General features: G+C 40.0%; 1 protein-coding gene across 1 annotated transcript in view; it reads left to right on the forward strand.

Moving 5' to 3' along the window:
- LOC124795429 (acidic amino acid decarboxylase GADL1) overlaps nt 1–20,442 on the forward strand; it is a 169,923-nt gene that overhangs the window by 106,169 nt on the left and 43,312 nt on the right. Inside the window, exon 6 of the mRNA XM_047259455.1 lies at nt 15,278–15,342. Coding sequence (XP_047115411.1) covers nt 15,278–15,342 — 65 coding nt within the window. The remainder of the gene's footprint in view (nt 1–15,277; nt 15,343–20,442) is intronic.

A 20,442-nucleotide genomic window follows, 5' to 3' on the forward strand; every position in this document is an offset into this window, starting at 1 on the left:
AATATCAATTCAGCCAGGGCTAATGCATGCCTCCAAGTCCAACTGTCATACCCAGTTCTCAGAGCTGTTCCATGATTCCAGAGACTAGCAGTGCTGTTTGCACCACACAATCCACTGTCTGTCCAAGTTTTCTGTTACATTATAACTGTCCAACTCCATCATGGTTGTCACTCTCTGCTCCACGCACCACCTTACCCTCTGGAGCACCCTGGCTCCGTGCGACTTCGTCGCACCATCAGATGAAGCAGACCACAAACTCCATTCTTACAGAAGGAGGAAGATAGAAAATAGCCAGCACCAGTGCCGACACAGCAGATATTCCTACTGCCCCCCCCCCCTTTCACCACCACCACTACTACTCTAAATCTTGGCTGGGGTGAGCTGTAACATCCTTACCAGTGTTCTGAGCTCCTAACAGCAGCATTACTGGGGTAAGAAATCTTCTAATACACAATGGTCTTCTGTATCGGGTCAACAGTTTTTTTAGAGATTCCTTCCACCCATTTACTAAATTCTTAATGTAGACAATATCACCAACTTGGTAAGCATTTGGCCACTGCTGCTGGTTGTGATTTGTGGCTTCCTTCCTGTGGACCTCCCAGATATTTCTCCTGGCCAATCTCCCTTGCACAGCAACCTGTTGAGGATTCTTCCCTTCAGGCAATAGATCCTCAATTGCCACAAGCTGCACTGTGGAGTTGCTACCTGATAACCCAGAAATAACTTGGCTGGTGTAGATCCATGAGCCTCATAATCCACTGCATTAAATTCTGTGGCCAACTAGAGCAGAGAACTGTCCCAATTGCGTTGATCCTTATGATGGTAGGTGATCAGGCCAGATCTGACATTGTGATTAAGGTGCTCAGCATAATAGGTTTAGGATAGTATGGGGTTGTGGTCATGTGTTGCACTCCAGTTTCTAAATAAAGATGTTTAAATGCCTTGGCAGTAATATAGCTCACATTATCACTAATAATGGATTTTGGCAGTCCAAAGGACCCAAAAATCCTACTTAACTGGGTGATTGTGCGCATTGTCACCCCTTTGGTAGGCAACAGCCATACAAATCTGGTACAGGCATCAATACCAACCAAAATATACTTGTTCCCATCCCTAGATCTCTACATGGGCTGACAAAATCAATATACACCCACTGAAATGTCTTATCAACAGGTTTCGAAGCCAAGTACTCGACCTTGGTATTCTGAGCAGATTTACTCAAAGCATATCCTCTTGCAACTCTTCATGCCCATTTTCCACTATAAGAAGAAGTCCCAGACCTTATGTACCCCCAAATGACTCCTCCCCCTCCCTCTCTGGGGATTCAAGGAAATACTTAAATAACAGTGGGACCAGTTCATCAGTGCTACAACCTTCCTTTGTCCTATGCCACATACCTTACAACATAGCATCTGATTTTCATTAAATAATCGTCTACACACTGATCGTCCTGAATCCTCTGCATGACAACCCCCAGAGGTCCATCCAAATCTTGAAATTCTCTGATATCTTTTATCTCACTAGGGATCTGAGTCAGGATGGAACTAATTTTATCTGCCTATTCCTGTTCACCCTTTGGTGGATGATCCGTTCGACTATTGTCCTCCTGTACATACATGTGGCTTAAACCATCAGCCAACACATTCTAAGGGCTCTTGATATTGTGGACCTCAAATTTAAATGTAAGAATCCTGGTAGCCCACCTTCAATTTGTACTGTCTTTTGGGGCCTAGCGAATACCCAACTCAAGGCTCGATTGTTTCCAGGATAAATTTGTGGTGTTCCAGGTAGTACTTAAATTTCTCCATCCCCAAACAAAACAGTGAGAGCTTCTAGCTCATGCATGGAATACTTCCTTTCCAACTCATTTAACCCCTGAGAGGCATAAGCAGTTACCCTGCGCTCCCCTTCTTTTTTATGTAACAGAGCCCCACCAAATCCTTGTCCTGAGGCATCAGTTTGTAAAATAAATTCTCTATCAAAAACCGGTAGAGCTAACACTGGTGCAGACTGTGATGCATGTTTAAGTGCTAAGAATGCAGCCTCCTCAGAGGGACCCCATGTAAATGTACATCCCTTTCAGCACAATTCATTCAGTGGAGAAGCTTTCTCAGCAAACCCCTCAGTGAACTTGCAGAAGAAATTCTCCATCCCAATGAACTGGCAACCTGTTTAACATTACATGGATGAGACACTTGATTTATAACCTCCACTCAGTCAGGACTGATGAAATCCCCTCTTCTGACACAATATGTCCCATGAGTTTCACTGAAGGAGAAGCAAAACTCACCTTCTCAGGATTTACCATCAGGCCCACTTTTTGTAACTGCCCAAACACTTCCTCCAAATTTATCAGATGTTCCTGAATAAATTTACTGTATTCACTCCATCATCTTAATAGTGGTACACAAACTTGAACTTCACATCAGAAAATACAATGTCTGTCAATTGTGACAGGACAGCAGCCCCTATTGCAAGCCCAAAAGGAAATCTATTAAATTCAAATAAATTTAAATCAGTGCTAAAAGCAGTGACTGGCTTGAATTCTTTGTCTAAATGTACCTGGTTGTAATCTTGGTTAAGATCTAATGTGGTAAAAACCTGAGCCACTCGGAACTGCCCAAAGCACAAGTGAACGTCCGGCAAATGTACTGACCTCAACACGACCTTTTTATTTAATTCCCAATAATCCACTACTGGCCGATATTCCACATTCAATTTGGTCACCACAAATATTGCTGCCATGTAGGGTGACTTAGAAGGACAAATGACACCTTGATCCAACATTTTCTTTATTTTTTCTCTTAATATCATCATAGGCAGAGATAACCTTTACAGTGTCAATGTAACTGGCACCTGGTGCAGTAGCTCAGTGCCATACTTGGGGATGTGCATGACTTCCAGTTTCTTTGTTAGCACTGCTGGAAATTAGGAACAAAAAGCTTTGATTTTGTTCTTAACAGACACATTGAAATGGTTTGACTGATCATTACATTTACCCAACTCCCCTTCAACCGTCCTGTTTTCCAGGGATTGCTCCTTCCCAACTATTGTGACAACACCCTCACTAAAATGGCAGAATTTGAACAGAGCTCCCAGTTTAAATTTGAAATAATATCTCCTCCCAGCCCAATCCGAAATTAATCCCACCTTCCCACTGAAGTCAGCTCCAAGTATGCAAGATGTGGCCAAATTTTTAACAATCATCATATTAATTTTCCATAAAAAATCTCACAAGGACACCTTAACCAGCAAACCCCCTTTAACTGTTAAACTTGATTTGTCTGCCATCATAAATAATTCCTTTTATGATGACAGTCCTTCCCACTTACATTTACCTTGATGTTGGGTGAACCAGTCATAATCAATTGCCAAGATTGTACTTCCTACATCCAGGAGTGTGCAACCTGGTTCGATATTTTTATAGCAATACATACAAAGGCAGTAGTTTATTCAACATATCCCTAATCACACATATTAGTTTATTCTGTCCATGATATAATAATTGTCATGTCTTCCCCATACAATCCATCTTCATAGGACCTGGTCTCTTACAATTCCAATATTTCAGTTTTGAGTTTTCCCCTCTGACAGAATATCATTCCTCACTACCTATTGATTGTATACCTACCTGGATGGTCTTTCTTCCCATATTCACTTTCTTGCAATTCTTCCCTTTCCATTTATTCCTCTGCTAGTCAAGGTATTCCCTAGCTTGCATCTGCCTGATCAGATTCTCTAATTGTAGAAATATCCTAGATGCTTGACAGAATACCACCCTCTGCCTACTTTCAGGGATCAACCCTTCTAATAAGTGTGTTACAACCTGTTCATCCATGTGATCGAGAACCAGTGCCAATATGCTTCTTTTAACTTGGGCAACATATTCCACTAATGGGTCATTACAACCTATCTCCTTTTCGTACTGCCAATAAACCATTTCCCTCAAAGCTCAGGGAGGAATGACCCTAATTATTCAGTGCCTACACCCTTGCCATGTCTCCTTATTTTGTGTAGCTTGCAAAATCTCCTTGCGTAGTCTATCTTTCACTGTTATGGCAATTAATCTTAAGGCATCAGTTTCACTTATTTGCATGGTCAACACCTTTTGCTGAAATTCTAATGAAAAATACAAAAACTTCACCATTGAATCCACTGACTCAAGCAACATACTAGCACACTGCTTTAAAATATCTTGCAACAGATCTTACAACATGGTAAACGTAATATTCAGGACAGCTACCATCATGTCCCCATTGTGTGCCTCTGAATTATTGACAGGGTGCAGATCCTGCACATCTGTGGCTCTATCACTCTTGCACAACCATTCCCAAATATTCTCACTATAATTCCATAGCTCTGTGGCCTGTCCCAGATCAACAACAACCACATCATTCATTATACTGAGATAATGATTCAATCGGGCTGAACCTATGAACCTGACTAGCCATACAACCCTCTGCGTCCTGGGTAATTTCTACAATCTCTTCAAAAGTTTCACAAATGAAATCAGCGGCCGAGGTTGCCTCATTGATATGGCTGCTTTACATACCACTGGTAGAAGTATTTGTTCAGTCAATTTCTCTATCATACCCATGGGTTCAAGCCTCCATCATTCCAATTCAGAAACAAGCTCACTTCACCTCAGACAAGACGGACGCCTAACAATGCCAGGCATTCTGAAAAATACAAAATAATGAGTACCCACAACTTAATATTAGCCACCACCCGTTGCCCCCTGCCGCTTAATCAACCATTCAACCACGCTCAGCTATCCAGTTTGTAACGGAAAGGTGGATGTAGAGGTGCAGAGTGATTGATTGAATGTGAGTTGGGATACTATTTTGATATACATTTATTAAGATAGACCAAGTTGAGACAATCTTAAGAAAACAGCAATAAAATACCACATTTGGTTCATAAAGACTAGACTTGAGTAGACTGATGCATCGGAATGAGTACCTGAGCTGGCATAAAAGCACAATAAACTAAGAACTGTTGATACAGCAGATCCAAAGAGTCCACCAATGTATCAATCATAAGCTTTCACAGTAATGCACAAGTAATTGAAAAAACACACTAGCACTTGAAAATTAATCATTAATGGACATTACAAGGAAGCAGCTAATGGGCACAAAAATACCATTTCTTATATCAGCATTAATCTCATAATCATGAGAAATGGATTTAGAAAAACCTTTGAAATGTAGCAGTTCTCAAAGTAGAAAACTGATAATTAACATTAATGCATTAAAACGACTCTGTTAGGTAAATCATCATGTTGAGTGCTCAGCAATTCAGTCTTGGCAAAATAATTGTACAATACACTTTGAAATGCACCACCCTCAAGGATCTGTGACAGGTAAATAACATGGGTGCAGTAAAATGATTCCATCAAATACATCATCACCTTTAGTACTTCATGAACTAGACTTTCTGGAACAAGCATATACTGAAACAGGACCCTAAGGTTTAAAAGACAAAACACATATTCCCTCATTATCTGTGTGTAACCAAGAAGCCAAGTTCCTCCCACAATCATAACATGTCTGCACCAGTCGTGTCTCATGGAAGTTATACAACTTCTGACATGTCTTACTTTTCCACTACGATGTGCATCCACCCTGTGCAAGTATGAAGGGTGATAGAGTGCCCCAGTGGATAAACAATATCAATTCAGCCAGAGCTAATGCACACCTCCAATTACAACCATCACACCCAGTTCTCGGAGCTGTTCCTCCAAATCACCAGGAGTGATAGACAGCTGGGGCACGTGATTCCAAAGATTAGCAGTATGAGCACACTGCACAATCCACAGACTGCCGAAGTTAGCCATCACATTGTAACTGTCCCCCTTTGTCCGGGCTGTCACTCCCCATCCCACCCACTGCCATACCCTCTGGTGCACTGGTGCTGTGCGACCTCATCGTACTATCAGGCAGTGCAGATCACGAACTCCATCCTTACAGAAGGAGGAAGATAGAAAATAGGTGGCACCAGTGCTGACAGGACACACCATATAGCATTAAAATTTTTTTGACTGAGTTTTCTATTTGATAAAATGTTGCCAAAATATAGAGAAACTAATTAAGTTGCTCAGTTCAGCATGTTCTGCTCTTAGAATTATCTCTTATTGTGTTGACCTAAATACAAGGGTGTTGACTTTTTTTGCATATTTTCACTCCCTGTTGAATTATCTACTGTGGCTACATGCCTGACATAAATAAAGAATTTATTCAACACAGGATTCTTTTAATGTTTTTGAAATTCTTACACTCACTTCTCAGTACATTTATATATTACTAGTTTCAGCAGAATTGTGATTTGCACAATCATAATAGAAGACACAAAAATAATATTCTCATAAATTATCCCTTCTTCTCCATGGTTCAGAATGGAATTATCTACTCTGGTGGAAATGTCTTCAGCAATACACAGTAAATGGCAGATCCTTACCAATTCAAAAGAAAATGAAAAGGAATAGCTCCTTACTTACTCCTTATACAAAATAGCTGTCTAGAGTCAGGTCTTGAAATTTGCTGTTAGCTTCATGGAAAGTAATGATGTTCCATTAAATCTGCAAGACAAATGGTAGTTTACTGTAAAATGGCCTCAGTTGTTACAGATGTAGGTAACTGTGCAGCCTGAAAAATAGCAATGTAATCAAGTAAATATTAAGTTACCTGTAGAGGAAATTGAATAGTTATTCAATACAGCTGAAGAAGTAGCAGCTAGGTTAAATTTAGCTGTTGTAATCACAAATAGTATAAGGAGGTATAGTTACAAATGCCACTCCCTGATCACATGTCTCACTCCAAGAGTAGGCTACACACCATTGTAATACTTCCAGTTGAATATAAGCAATGTAGTTTAAATAAATATTAATAGTGACATGTCTGGTTTGGCTAAGAAGTTTTTTCTCAGTTCACTTGCTGCAGTGGTGGAGATCTTAAAAGAGATGTTGATGAGGAGACAAGGAATGTAACAAGAAACTACACTGATGACAGCTCCCTGTCTGCAGTGCAGTATCCATCTTGTGAGTGACCTGGAACACCAGCCAGGAAATCAGCCACAGGGTGCACACCCACATCCAGTGGCACAGACACTGTGGTTGGTTGGAACTCCAGTGACATTGTGATGGCTGTCTGGCGCAGTGCCCCCATGGACATCAGCTTGGGCTGCAAGACCATCGGTGACAGCATGACGTCAATCTCCATTGGCGCCACTCTGGAAGCACTGACCGCAATGGGTGGAGAGATGGAGATGACGGCTGCTGTGGAGCCCAGTGACGTGCTATGTCTGTGGGAAATAATTCTATGGCAAAGTCATAGACATAAGTGTGCCAGACCCTGCTCTTGTGGTTCAAATGGCTCTGAGCACTATGGCACTTAACATCCGAGGTCATCAGTCCCCTTGCTCTTGTGATGCCTGCGCAGCCCAAAGGAACTGTGAATGATGTAAGAGGAATGACCCAAGACTGATGTGACAAGACCATGCTCTAAACACTGTGTCTTACTAACAACTTTAAAGAAAACTGTCCTGCATCTGAAAACTTTGTCTAACCAAACTGTTTTCATGGTGACCACAAAAGATGCATTTAATAGTTCTGCTGGTGACATCCTGACCTGTGGCAAGGAGTGGCAGGATAAAAGAAAAATCTTTAAGGTCTGCTCCCATGTGTGAGAGGAACGGAGTTTCTCCATGTGATTTTTGAAATGGTCAAAGGAACCATTCAGCTTCATCATTATATGCAGGGCGAAAAGGTACAGTAATTTGCTTGGTTATGCCATTGTCAGCACAAAACTATTGAAAATTGGCTGATGTGAATTGTGCTCCAGTGTCCAAGACAAGGGCCTCAGGAAGACCTATAAGACAAAAAAATAGAAGACAAATCTGATACCATACTAGCAGTAATGGTGTATGTTAAGCAGATTACAAAAGGAAATTTACTGTATGTGTCTACCACTAACACCCATCACATGTTTTAGCATGGACCCATGAAGTCAATGTGATATGTTGCCATGGTCTGGACAGATGTGACCACTGATAAAAGCATTACAGTGGAGCAAATTGGCGCTCTGCACAAACAGTACAATGAGAGGTCATTCGCTGAATTTGGGCTTCCATGTCCTGCCAAGTGCAATAATGTTGGGCAAGTTGCTTTGTGTGAACTATACCCCAGCGACCTTGGTGCAACAAAGACAAAACTTTCTGCCAGAGGAAATGAGGACTCACACCCATTCATCAGCATTCTCTGTATGCAACGGTGGAACACCTGACACCATGCAGATAGTGCTTGATGATGTGGAAAATAGTGACGTGGATTGGGAATTTCTTTCAAAGTATGGGACGATCCTTGGCACACATATTGCAAAACTACCTGAAGAGCTATGTTGGAAGCATTTGCTCCAGCAATAAGCTGAAAATCAAGTGTAAAATTTTAAAAATTTCAAAATTCTGAGTATTGGTTTGATAACATGATTCCTCAGATGAATCGAAAGCTGTGTTGGTACCAATTGGTAATGGAGACAAGAAGTTAGCATTCAGATGTTTTGCAGTGGACCTGTACAACAACTCATATTGATAATTAGACAATAATAGAGCCCAACATTGCAATTTTTGTGTTGTCCGTGGCAGGATGAACTTGGAAAAATTGAACAAATATTGGTGGCACTTGCTAATGTCATAGTTGATGGCGAGAACGTCTTTTTCAAGCTGACTATAACTGCACTGCTTTTTGTTGAGGCCTTTCAAGGCAAATGGTATGGATTGATCTGATGAACCAGTTCTATAGGAGAGCATGGCTCCAATCCCATAAGATGTATCCATAGTAACTGTTATATCCTAGCCAGTAATGCCAACCGAGCCTGCTGCCAAAAGGTTGGCAGCATCAAAGTCCGGACGCCGTCCGCATAAGCAGCGCCAGCGAGACAGGAAATCACCGCAAGTCTGCGCGCGCCACCGCTGGCTTCTGGCTTCTTAAGCGCTGGAGTCGCGAGCATTAGGACAGTTCTGTATTCGCCGCTCAGTTGTATACTCGCCACCGAATTGTGTACTTGCTAGTCAGTTGTGTGTTCATCGCAGCAGAGTTGTTGTTTGTCGTCAGCCGACGCTGACCTAGCCGCTCCGACTCGAACTAGACAGATTCTGTAGACACGGAGTTCCCTACTGAGTATCTGTATCTTCGTAAATAAAGATAAGTACCGACTTTTATTTAATCAGAGTGTTTGGGTTTTCATCTTTCTGTTCACTGTTCCAGCGGACCAGTCAGCCCGCTATTAAAAGTGTGGCGGTGACTTCGTAAGCCATTTCTACAGGGAATTGTTTGTCGCTACGAACACCGCCACAAAAGTAACACAACAGACTTAGCTAGATCAAAATGAATTAGATGATGATGACTTCACAATGCATCCTAAAACCACTGAAATGCATACTGACATTCTTGAGACCGCACAAAAGGAGCACCTTTCTGGCAAAGCTCACAAAGCTCATTCAGCAGAGCAGCAGTTTTCACCCATCTGCAATAAACTTAATATAATATGCAAGATTCCCTCTAATTACTGTAGTTCCTTGATGTTATGGAGCACTGGCAGATATTTAGTCACAGACAAGTGCAAATAAGCAGAATGGATATGCTGTGTATGTATGACACATCATAAATATTCAAGTTCTTCATGGAAGGAGAAGCACTTTTCCTTGTTACACTTAAGCTAGTCACCCAATGCACTTTAAACAAACTTTCAAAATTTGCCAACTCTTCAGCAGGCATATGACCCATGACAAAAATATCGTCCAGATAGTTTGTAGATTAAGGGACATTTGCTGTTAACTGTTCCAGGAAGCACTGAGAAATAGCATGAGTGGAAACACTTCTCAACATTAGATAAGTGTTGATCACAAAATATTCCTTGGAATGCTCATCCAGTGGTAACTGTAAGGATGCATCACGTAAATCTATCTAGGAGAAGGATCTGCCCTGTACCAATCTGTCCATTAATGCCTCTCTGGAATTAATCCACAACAGTTTATGGGTTTACTGTGGTTTTGAAATCATCAAACATATGTAAACCTCCAGATAAATGTTTGAGAATGACTAAGGGTGATGCCCACTGACTTGCAGAAATTGGTTATATCACCCCACTGTCTTTCCACCATTGCATTTCCTAAGCAACCTGCTCACAGATTGCGTGGGGATCAGACCAAGGATGATACAATTGTGGTTGCACATTGTCTTTAACAGTAGTGTGCGACTTGAAATCTGTAACTCTTCCTAATCCTGTTTCAAAAAGTTCTCTCTAGTTATTGCACTAGTAGGAAACATTGGTTTGTAGGCACTGAAACACTGATTTGCAACACATTGTCTTGCATGCACAGGCTGGACAAATCAAACAAGTCTAAACCAAAAATGTTTGCACTGTTGCCAAAAGATAGTGCATGAAATGAAACATTCTTTGTAAAGATAGAAAAAGTTGCTGGCAAAGTCCATGTTCCAAGTACTGATATTTTCTGTCAGTTATAAGCAAACAAAAGATAAGAAGGCTTTTGTAGCTGTGGGCTACTGATCATTTCATATGCATCTTTATTGATGAGGGAAATAGATGCACATGTGTCTAACTGAAATTTAATTGTCTTTTGAACCTCCATTAACTGGACAACAAGTTTGTTCTTCTGTCTGTGAACTGCAGGAAAAGTTTTCAGCAATGCGGAAAAGTGAGTCTTCGTTGGTGCCTGCTGTAATGATTGTGCCAACATGACATTCACTTCCCAAAAGTTATGCTGTAGCTGTGCACTAGACTGATGCCTGCCCTGGCTGCCTTGTAAACAGACTGTGTGGATATGATCTTGTTTACAAGATGTGAAACACTTTGCATCACAACAAGGACAAACTTTTCTATCATGGTTTGAAAAACACTGAGGATAAGACTTCCCCACTTTATTGTGATGTACACCTCATGTATCACATGACTGAAAAGTTTTATCTGTACACTTACTGTTATTCTGAGCCCTCTTTTTATTCACTTTAACATTAGTGTGCACTTTAGACTGAGTGCCTTGTGCACTATGAACAAGAGAAACAGATGGAGCCTCAAAATCAACTTCAGTTGTGTCCACAGTACTTTAAGACTCTGCAATTGATGAAACTGTTTTCAGATTCACATCTCCTAATTTAAGGACAGCAGTGCAAATGTGTATATCTGACACCTTTTGGATGATTGCATCACATAACACATCATAATAAATGACTCCACAAGAACACTTGAACCTACAATATCTTATTAGCCCTTTGAATTCAGCAATCCACTGTTCATGGTGCTTCTTAAGATGAAAAAATTTAAATCTCACCATAGTGATGTGAATTTGTATATTATAATATTACGAGCCATGCCTTCTGGATGAAAGTTGGAGCACAATTTAAGACACAGTCCATACAAGTTGGCTCTGATAGTTGATAAAAAGAAAGCTATGTAGACCATACCTTTAATGTTGTAAGTCGTGAAATGTACTTCAAATTGGGCATGATATTCCAACCAGTCCTCTTCTTTATCTTTAAACTAGTGAAACTTAGGAGAGTAAGGTTGTCGTCTGTTGTATATTGAGTTGTTCAATGTGCCACACGTGAAACTGAACAACTTCATTTAGAAACGTTTCTCGTGGGAGCTCAGACATTGTTAAACACTTTGTAGGATACACAAAAATGTAGTAATATTATATTGGGCACTGTGATTTGAGGGAGACCAGAAATAACCACAAGGCAGACCAGAGCAGAATTCAGTGCATGGGAATAAATGTCCACACATCATTGTCACCATTGTGAAGCATGTGATAAATGGAACAACACACCGTAGTACACTAGCAAGCATCCTTGTCACCATTTTAGTGCTGGCTGAAAAAATACTTGAGACATTTGCATTGGTACTGAAGTGGGTTCTAGCATGACTGGATGTACTTCAGGAGGAGGTTGAGTGGATACTACAATACACACAAAATATTAGCTCACTTTATTTAAGTTTGAACAATATGAAATACTTAACTTGGGAACAACCCATATCCAAAGGAATGTTGCTTTGTATCTGTTTTTGTTGCTGAACACTATAACTTATCACCTGATGCAGTTCAGAGTGATAGTCTCATTTCAATGTACAACTGCCTATAAACTTCTTTAATTGAATAGATAAAAAATCTACTCACCAAGCAGTGGCAGAACACACCCTTAAAAGACTTTTGTGATTGGCAAGCTTTCAGAGCCAGTGGCTTCTTCTTCAGGCAGAAGGGTTGAAGGGGAAGGAATAAGAGTGAGGAAAAAAGACTGGAGAGGTCTAGCAAAAGGGGTACATTTTGGGAAAGTCACCCAGAACCGCAGGCCAGGGGAGACTTACCATGCGGTAAGGGCTTTACAACAACTGCTCAAAAGTAATGTGCTCCTAAAATAGTGTAAAACATCTCAGATTTGTTTTATGAGCATAACATGGAGTCATAGAAGGAATGACATACAAGGCATAATTTACTACTAAAAATCATCAATAAAATATTTGAAAATGGCATAAGGCTGAAATTGTACAATCGTACATAAAATAAAGAGAGTGGCGGCTGAAGGCATCATAAAATCTTTCAAAAAATGTATTTGTGAATAGTGAATCCTTGGGAAGCACTTTCAGCTATGTTTCTCCTCTCTTTCTTTATTCTCTTTATTGTACAGTTAGAATATCCAGCAGTCCTGCAGTCCTCTCAAGTGCCGACAGTTTTTAATGAGGTTTTCATTTCCTTGTTTGCCTCTTCTTACACAAATTTAATGGCACTGCACATAATCACACTTGCCTGACTGTAAAGACTTTCCATATATATATACCTACAGTGCATGAAGACTGTGATTCATGCTATGTAGTGAAGTGATTACAAAGAAACTGCTCAAAGCTTGCAGGTCAGCGTGCAACAGGCAGCTGAGTCTGCTGCCTCTCTGGAACGAGGTGCACTTGCCATTGATTAGAATGAAAATGCATTTCTGCACATTGGTCACCTTATACTGTGCAAGCTCTACATGGATACTATGAATTACGGAACAAATCAATTTGCAAGCATAATGATATGATTATTTTATCAATGTGCAGCTTATCCCAATAAATATGCACCTACATTGTAAAACAGTTTAAAAGATATGTTTTAAGAGCCGCATTTATTATTTTTTAAATATGGTTTGGTTGTTTATCGTTGCTTTTGCCTAGTAATGGAGCCCTATTTTCCTTACTCAAAATATATTACTTGAGTGGACAGCTTCACTTTTTACATGTTAGTTTGCATTCAGAGTGTGTTATTTTTTAATGAAGTGTGGAAGAACTTTCATATCTTAAAAAGTTCCAACTCTTTTTTTTTTCCGGACCATGCAGCATCTTTATTGGAAGGTGAATTTTCTCAAAAACTGCCACAGAATCCACCTGTGCACAGTATGCAGTTTTTATTATTTATTATGTGCTCTGTGTAATGCCTTCCGTAAGGACTGTCATACAAATTTTAGTAAATATGAAAGCTACAGTAACTTACTAAATCATGATGACTGAAGTCTCACAGTTTTCTAACTTTAATGTCTTCTGAAATATTGTGGAAATCTTCTTTGTACTCTTTTTATGTTACTGCTTTATATAATCTTCGTTGTCTACAAACTAAGACTTCACTTTGGTCTGTAAGGTTAGCCTGTTGTCATAATTTAGAACCAGTCCGTATTTGTTCTGCAGTGTGGGGAAATTAAAAATGACCCAGAAAATATTTATAAGACTGGTGCAGAACTGATCCTTGTTAATGAACGGGAGAAACGCCCATCACAGAAAATGCTGGAGACCAAGATTTCGATGTACCAATTGGTTGCTGTCACATATCTGTGCATGTGCAGCTCCCACATTCTCTGTTCTAAGTACTTCGCTGTATGTTTGAGTGAGTGAGGGGACTAGACATGTTTATTGATCAGGAGCACAACACAAAATGATGCTCATCATAAAACAGTGCACATTCATTGTCGAGCACAATTGTGGAAAACCTGGTGGAACTGCTTGTTCCAGAGTTAAAAATGAAAGTATTTTGGCAAAACATCTAGCAAAGTCTGCAGTGTAGAACTAGACATTACAAATTGTTTTATGGCTGATAATATATGGAAAATTTTTGCATAAAAATGTTCAAATCCAAAATATCACAGAAAATAATAGAAATAATGTACCAAAAAGTTACTGCACTTAAATGTACATTTATTAATGTAGATTATTTTACCATAGAAAAAATTTGCCATATTTGCCTGGAAATAATGAAAAAGTGTACCTTAAAACAATAATATAACAAAAAATTCAAAATTCTCTCATAGCATGAAAATTTTGTTAAAATTTCTATAAAAATTATTTAAAGCGTATTGGATCCATATACATAAGTGTGCAAAATTTCAGTGAGATTGAACAAAAAATGACAGAGATATGGATTTACAAAGATATCAGTCCTACTCTGCCATAGTCTCCTCTTAATCTTCGTTGTCTACAAAGTAAGACTTCACTATGGTCTATAAGTTTAAATTGTTATCATAATTTAGAACCAGTTGCTATTCATTCTACAGGGTGGGGAAACTAAAAATGACCCAGAAAATATTTATAAGACTGGTGCTTAACAGACCTTTATTAATAAACAGGAGAAATGCCCATCACAGAAAATGCTGGGAACTACAATTTTGATGTACCAATTGGTTGCTGTAACATGTCTGTGCATGCACATCTCCTGCATACTCTGTCCTGATTGCTTTGCTCTTTCTTTACGTTTGAGTGAGTGAGGGGAGTAGACATGTTTATTGATCAGTTGAACACAACACAAAATGATGCTTATCATAAAAAAGTGTGTATTCATTGTTAGCACAATTGTGGAAAACCTGTGTGGAACTGCTTGGCCGGTGTTAAATCTGGAAGTATTTTGGCAAAATGTGTAGGAAAGTCTGCAGTGCAAAACTTAGTGGCAAAATGGTGGTGCATCAATGTCAGTGGAGTCCATTTACGTGAGGTTCATTAAAACGTTAGTCCCACATCGGTCTTACTGTAAACATTTTTTTACCAGTTTTATTTTGCCCACTCTGTGTGCCTATCATGTCAATGGTTACCGGTTATGAATTGCTTCTGTCACATATACTTTCTGTTGAGTGCAAGCTTTACTTTTGACTGTTTTGTACTTCATAAACCCATTGAATAAATGTTTAATATCTTCAGCGTTTTTCTTTTTGTTCTGGCCTGCAGGTCTAAAGCATAAATTTTATTTTCAGGCTTGCTGGGGTGGAAGCTTAATCCTCTCAAAGAAGTATTCACATAGGTTAACAGGAATTGACCGGTACAGTATTTCAGAAGGAAAACATTTTAATAAGTATTAAAATGAAGCAAAAGATTTGATGACCTACTGCTTGGTATCTAATGATATTTCATCACAGACTTTATAAAGATACAAACTTTTTTGAATTTTTGTATAGGTTGGTAACTTTAGATATAATAAGAGTAAAATAAACATTCATTTTTGTACATATGTGATCATTATGTGGTGTGATATAAATATTTTATTGACCTTTTAGTAGAATAAGGTGTATTTTTGCTGTTTGTCTTATTGCTGAAATGGGCAGCTGATTCCATGTTTGATGCATCTTTTAGAAGATATAAATATAGTAGGAAGGTTATGGCAGAATGTAAATAATTTGGGACTGAACAAGATCAATCACCGAATAGTAGACACATTGAGTGATTGAGGAGCACACACAAAAGAGAAAGAAAATATGCTGGTTTTTGGAATCACACACACCCTCACACACACACACACACATACACACACCTGTGCCCCTACATAGTGCTGGCTGGGCATGCAATGCTATGACTGCAGTTTGACTGGTGGACTGCATGAGGTGGGAGGTTGTGTCAGGTGTGGTAGGTAGAGGGAGAGAGAGCCAGGAGGCAGGAAGAGTGGTTGGGGTGGACAGTTAGCAACTTTGATGACTGTAGCCACAACTTCAATACCTTCTCTCCCATCCGCTTCACTTGGTCCTCTTCAACCCAATATGACACATTGCTGGGTGTTGCCCCCCACCTCTGTGATGACTTCATTCAGACCTGTGTCCATATTAAACCCACTAATCACAAACAGCATCTGCATTTCAGTGCCTTTCATCCTTTCCACAGCATAAAATTTGTCCCATACAGTCCTGCCAACAGTAGTCTTCAGTGACAATAGAGAACTCCTGTGCCTAATATGCTGAAGACAACACAAGGGCCTTTGCAGACAGGCACTACTGCCAAACCTTATCTGCAAACAGATTTCCCATATCATATCCTCACACATCCCTAATCCTTCCACCACTCTCGAGACTCATCTACAACGGAGTGCCCTTCTTGTCACCCAGTATCACCCTGGACTGGAACAACTGAACCATATCCTTTGCCAAGACTTTGATTATTTATACTCATGGCTGGAAATGAGGAACATCCTACCCAAGATCCTTCCCACTCATCCTAAAATGGCATCTATCATCCACCCAACCTACACAATCCTAATCCATTCCTATGCCATTCCCACTCCCATCCCCTTGCCACAGTGATTATATCATGTGGGAGACCCAGGTGCAAGATCTGCTGAATCCACCCACCAAGCACTTCCTACACTTCCTGTCGCAGGCTTATCCTACCCCATAAGAGGTGGGGCCATGTGTGAAAACAGCCATGACATATACACTACTGCAATCACTCACAGCTTTCTTACTGATCTGACAACCAACCATGTGCACCAGAATGAATGGCCACCTCCAAACTGTGGCCAAAAACAAGGTTGACCACCCAGTGGTGCAACATGTGCCTGAGCACAATAGCTTGATTTCAGTGGCTGCTTCACAACCCAGACCATCTGGCTCCTTTATTCTACCATGAACTTTTCTAAACTATGTAGGTTGGGGTTATGCTTGCAATACATCCTTCACTCCTGTAACCCTCTTGGTCTGTCTCCATTAACCCACTGTCTCCACACCCTCCACTCAAAAGTTTCCCCCTTTTCTGTCCTATCAGCCCCTCCCAATTCAAGTCTCCACATCACCTTCATTGTGTGCTGCTCCTCATTGGCTCCGGCACCTGTGCATCACACACCTAACCCATACATCTGCCACCCCTCCCCTCTACATTTCTAGTCAGAAATTCAGCTGCCTCCCTCTGAGCTGCTGGGTACCCACTCCCAACCCCTCTTCCTGTCTTGCACCTCTCTCTCCCTCTACACACTACCCTCAACACAACCCACATCCCACATAGACCACCTGCTGAACTCCAATCACTGCCACCTGGCATTATGCAGGGGCACAGGTGTGTGTGTGTGTGTGTGTGTGTGTGTGTGTGTGTGTGTGTGTGTGTGTGTATTCCAATGCTAGCAAGTTTTCTTTGTCTTTTGTGTGTGCCTAGCAATGACTCATAGTAACTTTTCCATAAAATAGTTATAATGCAGAATAAGCAGAGATGAAATGCAATGTGGAATCTGTGGTTTGGCTGATGGGTTCCCTAGACTTGTATCGGTAGAGGAGGGAAAGCTTCGGCTGGCAGTCATTTGTTTTTAGTTGCAGCCAACATCACCTAGCTGACAGTATTGTGTGGTGTAGTCACTGTTGTCTGCTGTGTTAATATCTTTTACAACACTGTTCTGAGTTTTTCCTCATGATAAGTTTATGTAATTGTTGCAGTTTGGATCTTTATTAAATACTTCAGGATTATGAGTGACATTTACCTCCATGCATGACTTCTACTGCCCCAGAAGCAAGAAGCACATGTTAAGGTGCTTGCACTGCACGAGACAGGTGGGGCTCTCTTCCCCCTGCACTGATGCTCATCCTGTGGTGGTCAGTGTGGGGCCTGTTCTGCTCCTTGTAGCGCCATCTGACAATAGACTAACTTACAGTTAACACACTGTTTAATTTTGCTGTTGGCAGTGACTGACAGGGATATCTAAATCTACTTCTACATCTACATATATACTCCACAAGCCACCATGTGGTATGTGGCAGAGGATACCTTGTGCCACTACTAGTCATTTCCTTTTTTGCTCCAGCTGCAAATAGAGTGAGGCAAAACAGCTGTCTATATGCCTCCATAAGAGCCCTAATTTCTCTACCCTACATTCGTAGTGTTTATGCAGTGATATGTTGGCAGTAGAAGAATTGTTCCGTAGTCAGTCTCAAATGATGGTTCTCTAAATTTTCTCAACACCGTTGCTCAAAAAGAACATTGCCTTTCCTCAAGGGATTCCCATCTCTCTTGCATGTTCATCACATCTACCAGTAACAAATTTAGCATACCACCTCTGAATTTCTTTGGTACCTTTCTTTAATACAAACTAATGGGGATCCTGAACACTCAAGCAGTACTCAAGAATGGGTCAACTGGTGTTCTATATGCATTCTCCTTTACTGATGAACCATACTTTCTCCCAATGGACCAAAGTGGACTATTTACCTTCCCTACTACAACCCATACATGCTCATTCCATTACGTATCTCTTTGTAACATTATCTGTAGATATTTAATTGATGATACTGTGTCAGGCACTACACTACTAATGCGGTATTCAAATATTACAGGATTGTTTTTCCTTCTCATCTGCATTAACTTAATTTTTCTACATTTAGAGCTAGCTGTCATTCATCACACCAACTAGAAATTTTCTCTATGTCATCTAGTATCCTTCTACAGACACTCATAACAACACCTTGCTGTACATCTCAGCTTCATCAGGAAACAGACACAAATTGCTGCTCACCCTGTCCATCAGATCATTTGTATGTAGAGAGAGAATAACAGCAGTTCTACCACACTTTCTGGGGCACTCCCAATAATACTGGTTTCACTCATGAACACTAGCTATTGAGGACAATATACTGGATTCTTGACAGATATTTGATATGTACTGGATTCTGTTACTGAAGAAGTCTTCGAGATAATCACCTACAGTATCTGTGAACCTATTCTGTATGTTCATACCTTTGTTAACGGTCTACAGTGGGGCACCTTGTTAAACACTTTTCAAAAATCTAGTAATATGGGGTCAGCCTGTTGCCCTTCATCCATGGTTTACAGGATATCGTGTAAGAAAAGGGCAAACTGAGTTTTGTACAACTGATTCTTTCTAAAATGGTGTTGGTGTGTGAATACATACTTTTTCAACTCAAGAAAATTTATTGTATTCGAACTTAGAATATGTTCAAGAATTCTGCAGCAAACTGATATTAAGGGTATTAGTCTGTAATTTTGTGGGCCCCTCTTGTACACTTCTCATACATAGGAGTCACCTGCAGTTTTTTTCCATTTGCTTGGGACTTTGCACTGGGCAAGAGATTCATAATAAAAGCAAGCTAAACAAGGAGCCAATGCCATGGAGTATTCCCTGTCAATATGTAACCAGACCTGGTGACGTATTGGTTTCCAACTCTTTGAGTTGCTTCTTTTTGCCAGTGATGCCTGTTACTGTGTCCTCCATAAATGAGTCTGAAACAGTCAAACAAGAGTATGTTTTTTAGTGATTTCTTAAAAATGAAATTTAAAACTTCAGATTTTCTGTTGCCATAGCAGACTGATCAGTGAGTGACTTGATAGAAGCCTATGACCCACTTAGCTATTTTATGCAGCACCAGAATTATCTTGGTTGCTTGGCAAGATCTTTTGCTAAGATATGGTGGTGGAAGCTGTTGTATACTTCATACATTGATCTTTCTACAGGTACATGAATTTCTACTAACTCTTGCCTGTCATTATTTGTGCATTTGTTTGTGAACCAAGAATTTAGCAGTCTCTGCTTCCTCAGCATTTTCCACATTTTTTTATCTAACAACAGTGGGTCTTTTCCAACGTGAGTTGACTTGTTCATCACATATTTCACCACAGTGCAATTTACACTTTGCCCATAATTCCTCGTGTCCATCATATTGAAACTAAATTATGTTCAACCATTGTATAAGTGGGGTGTTAACAACTGCTTATTTGCTTTTTCTAGCAGAACTATTCTCATAGCTTTTTTGAGGGATTTATTAATTTAAGTAACCACCCTGCCTGTCATGACATTATGATCACAAATCCCTTTCTCTATACTAACACTGTAAGTAAGGTCAGGCCTCTTTGTAGAGATCTAAAATATTTCTGTTGTGAATGGGCTGTTGATCTACATGTTTAAAAGAGTCTTTGAAAAATGTATTGAAAATTACTTCACAAGACAGTCCATCCATACCACCTCCAATGGATCCATATACGTCTGTAGATAAGTCACCTCTAAAATTGCATGCTCCGGGTATTTCTGCACTACTAACCATAAACTTTGTCTGAATGCTTCTAAAACATCCAATAATTAACCTGAATTCATCTAGGCCTGTTACTCACTTCCAGATAACTTCACAGTTAGACTCAATTGCAAACTTCATATCCTTGT

Source organism: Schistocerca piceifrons, chromosome 4, assembly GCF_021461385.2.
Source record: "Schistocerca piceifrons isolate TAMUIC-IGC-003096 chromosome 4, iqSchPice1.1, whole genome shotgun sequence".
Classification (NCBI taxonomy): domain Eukaryota; kingdom Metazoa; phylum Arthropoda; class Insecta; order Orthoptera; family Acrididae; genus Schistocerca; species Schistocerca piceifrons.